The sequence below is a fragment of the Pinus tabuliformis genome, chromosome 1_2 (assembly GCF_031772625.1).
Source record: "Pinus tabuliformis cultivar Carrire ecotype Pingquan chromosome 1_2, CPIR1, whole genome shotgun sequence".
NCBI classification, from domain to species: domain Eukaryota; kingdom Viridiplantae; phylum Streptophyta; class Pinopsida; order Pinales; family Pinaceae; genus Pinus; species Pinus tabuliformis.
The window spans coordinates 1323857444-1323866625 of record NC_142298.1 but is presented as its reverse complement, the minus strand read 5'-3'; the positions used below and the strand labels follow the sequence as shown (position 1 = coordinate 1323866625).

Here is a 9182-nt window from a genome sequence, read left to right as displayed (position 1 = left end):
GCGTTGCAATCCAGTTTCTCTGTGTAGCAGGTGCGTTGATGAGCCTGACCTTGTGCAGCTGAGGTTCTTTGCTCAATTTTTTCAGTTTTGTCTTTGATTTTTGCAGCCTGTGATCAGTGTATGTGTCTATTTGAAAACCCCTTTTCTTTGCCTTAATTCCGCCTCAGTTGTATAAAAGAAACTGTATATGTTTTTGTGTGTTTGTTACGTCATTTACAACTTCCCATTGCAAAAGTAGAATAGTCATACTGTCGTCCTTTGATTTAGATCTGTCGCAAGTGTCGATTTTAATCATAGGAGAAAGTTTATTTGCTGTTGACAGTTGATTATGCTTTTACTTTTGCCTTTGGCTTGAATTTGTGAATTTCTAGTGTCGAAACAAGTGTTTATTTCAAAATCATAAAGTGTCGTAATCGTCTCTACCTTTTGATTTCGAAAAGAAGCTTGTTTGTGTTTTTCACTTGAAAACGAATTCAAATTTGTACAACTTTCTTTTTAGGCATCAATATTAAGAAAGTGAAAAACAAATACATGCACATGTGCATTTGCATATTGACAGTATGTTTGGCTTGATTTAGGAAAAGTGCATTTACAGTGTGCTCTTTGCTCTTTGAGAAAAGATTGTGTCTTTCTTTTCCCCTTGTAGCTAGGATTTACATTGCTGAAAAGAGATAAAAGTTTGCTTATCATTTTTAGATTGCATTTTAGGAATTACATCTACATCTCGTGGTGAACCCAAAAGGCAAACTTCATAAGAAAGATCAACTTAAAATAAATTCAATGAACTTAACAACGCTTTGTAACTTAACGCACAACATTTAGAGGTCTAGGCTAGAGACGTATTCCGGCGTCGTAAAGCCTGGTAACTGTTGTCCTCACTGATGGTTGGGTGATTCCTCCACTTTGAGACGATAAGTGCCAGTACGGACTTGTGCTCCCACGTACCGTCCAGTATATATTGGGAGACCCCTATAGGCATAAAACCTTTATCCATAGGAAGCCGTGTCGGCTGCCCTACTGATCGCAATGCACCAAACATAGCATTCAGGAAGATTGACTGCCGTACCGTAAAAAGTATTCTGCAGTTTTGCGATTGGTTTGGTACTCCCTCTACGTAGATCTCTAGAGCCGTCCCTTTCGTTCCTTTTCAGACTCCTTCACGGAAAAGGTCCATCTGAGCACTTGTCACTTCAGGCTCATTAAAAATCGAAGGAGACTAGAGTCATATTTTGTTTTTTCTTGACTCTTTAAAACTGAAAAAACAAGTTGTGTCAAAGCGTGTTAAAATTTATTTTAAACGGAATATTCATACCCTTTTCCTACGTTGATCTTTAGGTTGAGAAAATGGAGCCTACCAACCAAGGAATTCCCCTTGGTGGAAATCCTAGTCCCTTCTCCTCTTGGGGAGATGTTGGTGCGCCCAATATGGCCACATTGTCGCTTCCAGGACTGACAATTGGCTTGCCAGTATGGCTCTTCTCAACCAATGTCGTTCAGAACACCACTATTCCTGAACAATCGAATCAGCAATTAGACGAGTCCAGAGTTACCCACCAGCCTTCTACTTCCTCTAATTCTTCCTCTCCTCCTTCCTCTTCGCTTGACGGGACTGGTAAAGCTAAAAGCCAAGTTCCTAAAGAGAAGAAGGAAAAGAAGGAGCCAAAGGCGAATGGGGGAAAACGAGTGTCGTCTAACAAAAATCCACACACAGCACCGACCAGGCCTAAATCGCCATGTGTCATTTGCAGAGGAGACCACTTTCACAGAGATTGTCCTTGCATCCCCCGGATACTAAGGGACTAGTCTCCTCGTTTGCACAATCCGGTGTCATCAACCTCTGGAGATCATGTTGAAAGCACACCATCAACTAGTGAAAGTGAAGCCCCAGGACGAAAAGGGAAAGTTAGATTTCCTTGTAAACTGTGCGAAGGCGACCATGCCCTCCACCATTGTCCCTTCTTAGATGAGGCTAAAAGAGTTTTGGATGATCGTTCGGTTTCACCGTTACGACTTCCTCCTGGATATAAAAAACTCTTTCCGAGTCCGTCACTAGTTGAGAACCCAGCTGGCCCGCTCAAGTGGTCGGATGAAGCGCCTATCATTGAAGATAAACCAACTGAATCCATACCAGACGAAAGTCAAAAGGTCGAGGCGACAGTTGACCCGGTCTTGCCTTCAGAAGTTTTATCTTCGGATGATACAGTCATTGAAGAGAACAAGGATGACACCGTCCAAATTCTCTTCATCAACACAGACTCCGACGAACATGGGGGCAATCCACCCATTCCTTCACCGCAGGAAGGAAGTTCGTCAGAGCCATACCCGACCGTCTACTCGGTCCCACCTCCAAGCAACCTAGCTGTATCCTTCGACTGGAATCAACTAGGCAGACCCCGTTTGCCAGCAAGCATACCATTCCGAATTATCGTTCAAATATATAGAATGGTCATGGCTGGTACCATCATAGGGGCTTCTGTGAGTATCCTTTCCTCTATTGCTTGGAAAGCGCTTGGTTCGCCATCGCTGTTGCCTGAAATGAGAAATCTACAGGCTTTGATAAAGGAACCAATCGACCTTTAGGGATCCTTCCCGATGTGCCCATAACATTGAGAGGGAAGACAGTTCGCATGAACGTCATGGTAGTTCAAGGACCCTTGGATTATAACCTACTCCTTGGACGAGACTATATTTATTGCATGGGAGCCATCGTCTCTTCACTCTTTAGAGTAATGTGTTTTCCGCACGAAGGAAGAGTGGTCAAGCTCGTGGACCAGCTTTCATTTCCCGGATCACACATAGCAAATAGTCATATACCATCCCTGAATGGTCTCTTCACGCAAGAAATGTCTCAATTCCCAGTCCGTCCTCCCGATAAGCGCGAGTAATTCGGAGGGATATGACTGAAACCCAGGGGGCATGTGTCCTGGTCTGCTTCGGCAGGAAAACTTCGGGTATAGGGTAGGTTTCCGCGGGAGAATATGACTAGTCTGTACCCCATCCGTTGGTGGAAGAGGGGTTATTCTAGAATAAGATTCTCTTGTCAAAGTTATGTGAGTTGGCAGAACTGAGTCACTCACCTTTGTTTATCTCGGTAAGCATCGCCAAAGAAGTGTTTTGTTTGCTATGTGAATAGAACAGTCTTTGGGTAACCTGTAAGAGGTAGGCCTCTCTCGGTAAAACAATGTTTTGGCGGACTAAAGTAGGGGTAACTTTGAAACTCTGTTTTATACCTGGGGGCATACAAACCTTTTGGCATGCAAGCGAGGGGCGGCTATTTATTTTTTAAATTTTTAGGACCTCTAACCCTTTAAACTCGTAGGACTAGTCGTCACCAAACTTGCATAAAGAAAGGATGTGGGGCAAAAATCTAAAAGTTGCCGTTTTTATATGAGACATTCTTATCATATGACTGGATTAATCGAGCAGTGTTACTGCAAGGTTCAAGCTCGTTAAAAAATAAACCCGCACCGAGCAAATGTTTCCACTCGCGTTTAAGCTCGTTAAAAAATGAACTATTCCCTGGTAAATAACCACCGCGAATGTAGTACTTCAGCCATTAAAGCCTTGGTCGTGTTTGCACCGTCACCTCCACTTTTTCATTGGCCAATCATTCACCTCCATTTGATTGTTTACCCATTTTGAGGAACAGTTGCGAAGAGTGATTTCACTAGCCATCCTTGTGACACTGCGATGATTGGAAAATTCCAAACCTTACCTGGAATCAACTGCTACCCATTTTATCACTCGTTCCTCAAAAGACAAGTCTTCTTTAAGCTCTTTTCAACTGACTCGTAAAATATGAAAAGATTGCCGAGTCCTTGGCCTTCCAGCTCGTTAAAGGGAAAGGAAGTGCTATCCCTCCTCTAGATTTTAATATTTTTGGACCTGAGGGATTATTGCACAAAAAGATCGAGCGCTTGTTTTGTTCGGCTCGTTAAAACTATCGAAAATTCATCCCTTCTGTATTGTTTTATACTTTTTCGGACTTAAGGGATTAGATGACGAAAAAGGAACTTCGGAGTTACCTTTACGTACCTTTTCAGACTCTCTAAAAATGAAAAGGACCGAGTTATCTTTGTCGTTAGACTCGTTAAAAAGATTAATAGCGACAAACTTGTCTTTAGGCGAGAACGAGTTTCACTATCGCTAGGCTCGTTAAAACATAGCGATGGGTTTGCCCGAAGGGCAAATTATAGAACAAGCATATGTTATTCTCCTCAAGCTTGACAAAAATAAAGAGGTACTGGTCAGCAATGACTGGGGAAAAATTGGGAAGAAAACTCAAAGAAACTTTATAGGTAGCAAGTCGCTCTTGAACATGACACTTCCACTCCATGCCTGAGTCGGGTTGGGTTGTTTCATTCACCGGTCACATCACCATGGTCACGCCACACCATCCACATTTGGGGTAAATGCTACCAATCCATCACATAAGTGTCGTCGACATGTTCAAGAGAAGTCATCCAGAGAAGTCACCCGTGTCCCATCCACTACCATACATTATACCTCATTCTTTCATGACCGCCACCTTGAACCATATATCATCAGATCGTTTTCACCTCCATCAAAATCATTTGCTCTGTTCCATGTCATTGATGTGGGATTCATTAAGGCCCTCCTTTGACAGATCGCTTCTTGTCGACATGAGCTCATTATCCAAGAAGTTGATCTAGGAACGACCCCTTCAGTACTTTGAAGCTTGAATGCCTCAATGGCAAGTTTCTCACTTCCGATGACATGTATACATCAATGACCTTCGACCGAAAGATTTTGCATGGTGTTCGACGCCAAGTCCTTTATTCACACCACGTGAATTGTACTGCAGTACCTTGAGGGTCATTATCATTATCGGTGATTCCTCTCGCGCTTGTTAACAGTTTACATCATTCACTGGTAATCAAGCGATGTCTTTCCATGTTCGACTTCAAAACATTTCTCACATGGATCGACTTGTACTTCGAGTGAAGATCGGACGAGATTAAAGACCTCGGATCTAGTTTCATCCATCCAGGCTGCGATATATATTCAGGAAAAATAAAGACATTGAAATGTACAGCATTGCAGCACAGATAATCATCCTACCAAAAGGATGATGACTCCATCAGAATCATCAGTCTACCATCAGACGATTGTCTGTCCTATGTACATGAAAATGAATTTATAAAGCTGAGCATGGGAATGCCTGCCTTAGCTAGATCATGAAAACAGTATGAAGATAATGTATTGTATTGTATCTTATTACAGGTCTCCTCCCAGCATTGAAAGAACTTCGGATCCTCCTAATAAAGCATTTCACCCGATAAACGGCCTCATACTTTAGGGGGCAACTGTTATAGACATTTTTATGCCTTACAGCTCTAAGCATGAAATGTCCATAAACCAAGGGATCCTAAGTCCCTAAAAGTTTTGTTCTGGCCCCTAAAGGAACAAGGTCAACAAATTACAGCTTCTCCCAGAAGTTCTCCACCAGAAACTGCTCAGAACTAGTCAAATCAGGATCATTTCAGCTGCTCCACTAGCCAGCTGCGTTGCAAAGCACCCAAATACACTAACTAGGTGCGTTGTAATGCATCTAAATGAACTACCAGGGTGCGTTGAGCGGGAAATGACAAGTGGCAGAGTCATTCCACGAGGTGGAGAGACAATGGAAGCTTCCAGAATCTTCCCCAATGACACTTGCCTCACTGAATTCAACCAGTGATGAGTAAGAGGCTCTCAGTCTCCAAGTGGAAGCAAGAACTGACAGAGAGAAGCCACTAATCAATTCATGAGCTGACTCATCCTCTTTGCATACATCTATATATGGATCCCTCACCAAGAGATCCAGAGGCTGGAATTTTGTACATTGCAGAGAATTGCTGTTGGTTTTGAGATAGATATCAGAGTATTGGGTGATTTATGCTTTGTTGGAGGTGAAGAGGGGATTCTATGCTGGGAGGTTGATGCTGGATCAGGAATCATCGGTTGTAACTCCTCCTGGATCTTCTTGTTTTATCAATAAAACTATTTGAGTTTCTCCTACATGCTTGTATATCATTGATGTTGTTTACATTTGTATGTTTAGCTTAAATCTGATCCTAAGCTATTTATGAATATAAATCCATGTCTTTGTGTAGTTTCCTTCTTCTGTGATCTTACAGGAACTTGGTGAAGCTGGGCAAGTAAGGGAGCAGGTAGCTGGAAGCTGTCAAAGAGGAGAGAGATTGGATCAAAGGACTAGCGCAAGACACAGGTTGGTTCATTCTATTCCTCTTCGTTTATAGTTCATAAAGGAGAATACGAAAGTAGTTTTCCCTGTTTGTTTCTGAGGTCACTGTCACACCTCAGTGGGATAGGGTCGTTCTGAATAGACACTTTTCCCGTTAACAATGGGGAGGGGAGATGACAAACAATGAGGCCGAATTATGGGCGATTCACCAAGGCTTGAGAATCGCGATTAGAAATGGCTATAGAAACCTGGAAATAGAAGGAGACTCTCAGATAGCAATTGAAATTCTGAAGAAACTTAACAACGGGAAGAACTGGGAGCAGATCACCTATAGTTGGAGAACGACAGGGATTGTTCAAGAAATGGCGGACCTTCTAAAAGGGATCGATTATAAAATCTTTAACCATGTGAAAAGGAATGGAAACCGAGCGGCAGACTTCCTTGCGAATTGGGGTTGCAAGGGTCGAAACAGCAAAATAGACAATCAGTGGAGAATGTTGCGACCCAACAGAGAATGGGAGGACCTGGCTGGTATTATTAATTATGACCATGAGCAAGCAACAAATGATAATCATGGGCAAGCAACAAGTGAGAATCATAACATCCGTGTGACGGACAGGTGAGATGGATCTGCAATCCCGGAAATTAAATGAGTGTCAGACAAGGCGGGGGAATGGTATAATGGGCAGGCAAGCTACAGTACAGCAGAAGTGTGCGACGACAGGTAAGAAACAACCACCCCACAGCAAGATAATTAACTCAAGTGATCGGAGAGGAGGAAAAAACGGTATGTCAGGGTCCATAAATGGAAATGAGGGTAGAAAGATATTTGATAGGAAAGGCAGCAGGCAAAGTAACAGGTGGCAACGGAAGGCCAAGCTGACAGGTAGGTAGATCAGAGCAAGGAAGATTATAAATGGGCGGCAGCGAAAGGATCGACGACGAGGAAGATTGTTAGGAATTCAGAGAGCGAGGGGAGGAAAGGTGGTGGAGATCCGCTACAGAGAGAATTTGTGTCGAAACCCCACTGAGGACGCTATGGAAACCAGGAAGAGAGCAAGGGCCGTAGAGGAACTGGAAGCTACGGAACGCAAAGACAGGGACAGAAAGGGCAAGGCGTTAGCGAAGGAAGAAACAGTGGAAGAGATATATGAAATATATGACGACTCTGAGGATGAGGAGGACCTGCAAGAACAAGGTAGGCAAGGTAAGGAACGAGGTGGAACCGTAGGAGGCTGGGATACCCAGCAAACCAGTGACGAGCAGCAAGGACAACGGGAGGGAAAGGTAAGGCAACGCGGCAGACAGAGGGGAAGAAGAGGCGCAGGTAGCAGGTTGGAACCGGGTAGCAGGAGAGGCAGAGGACCGAACAGATACAGAGGAGAAAGGGGAGGAAGACAGGGGCAGAGAGGGAGACCTGGCAAAAGAACAAGTCGATCGTTAGATAAGAAAATTCAACAAGCAGAAAGGGCTTACAATCAGAACACTAACCCAAGAATCAGGAGAATTATCCAGAATATGGAAGAAGATGCGCTTCAGGCTCAGTCTGACTCAGAGATGGAAGATTGGGAGTTTTTACTCCATGACCCTGGCAATACTAGAGGTAGAATGTCTCTATTTAAGCAGTCCCTGCATATCTACTGGGTGATGAAGAGATTGTTGGCTAAAGCCTTGGAACAAGCTGCAACAGAGATGGCAGAACTGGCGCAAGGAGTCCCCAACCTAAGGAGGGAGCTGAGGATTATTCAGATTACATTGGAGATGCAAGAAAAGAAGCTTGAGGAGATTCAGCAAATGATAAGGGAAGGACAACAGGGTGCAAACAGGGAGACAAACCAGCGACCAGCGGCAGAAGCTGTTTGAGTATAGATATGTATTAATTTTGATGAAGCTGCATAGTATAGATAATTATAGTTTGCTTCAAGTATTAGAAGAGGAAAATCGATATATGCATGCAAGTAGAATTAGAAATCTGCAAGATTGTTTAGTTTATTTAGCTTGGATAATCAGATTCTGAAACTTCTATTTTTGGTCGGCTATTAAGAACTTTAGGTGGCTGAAAAACTCGGTTTCCCCAAGAGGGCGAGTTGAAGTCAACCATATATATACTGTTTTGTTTTTGATTTAAAGTAATAGAAAAAGAAGAGCAACACCGCAGCTTACAATTTTTTTTTTTTATAAATTATACAGTGGTTTAAAAGTAAAATATCAACTTTGGTATATGTTTTGGATTTGCTATTAAATTTTTGAAATGATTCTACATTTTAAATTATAAATTATAGAGTAGTTTAAATGTAAAATATCAATCTTGGTATATGTTTTGGATTTGCTATTAAAATTTTGAAATGATTCTACATTTTAAATTATAAATTATACAATGGTTTAAATGTAAAATATCAATTTTGGTATATGTTTTGGATTTTCTATTAAATTTTTGAAATGATTCTACATTCTAATATAACCTCCCCGACAACTTCTTCCCTTTCCACAAATCCAGCTATCTACATCATCCCCTCCTCGACCACAACTATCTACATAACTCGTTCCTAACCCTAATAATAGTAAGGCAACCCAACTAACCCAAGCTACTAGGCTTGCAACTTATCCTAATTACCCAGCTTACTCCATCTCTTCCCTAGGTTGCCATAACATTCGCTTAAGGTCAGGGAAGACTTTGAATAAAGAGAATCCTCTTATCCATATTGAAGAATTCAATGAGGAAGTACCAACTAAAGAATTGGAATTGGTTCAATCTCTAAACACCTCAAGAATAGACCTTGTCCATGAGGAACCACATGTCCCTTCTTACCCAGAAATATTGGACTAGGAAAAACTAACTACCCAGACTGAGTTTGATCTTTTAGGTGAGCTTAGAAACATGTTTGTTTGTATACCACTATTCCAGGAAATCAAAATATTTCCCTATCTATTCAAAAGTGGTAAGCGAACTATGTTAGAAGAAATTGAATAGAAA

The 9182-nt window shown here is 42.1% G+C and overlaps 1 protein-coding gene across 1 annotated transcript; it reads left to right on the top strand.

The window, feature by feature from the left end:
- Window positions 1-6381: 6381 nt before the first annotated feature.
- Window positions 6382-6831, top strand: LOC149211098 (uncharacterized). The gene has a single exon (XM_089399187.1). It carries the CDS (start codon window positions 6382-6384, stop codon window positions 6829-6831), a length of 450 nt encoding a protein of 149 aa, XP_089255313.1.
- The last annotated feature ends 2351 nt before the right edge of the window (window positions 6832-9182 follow it).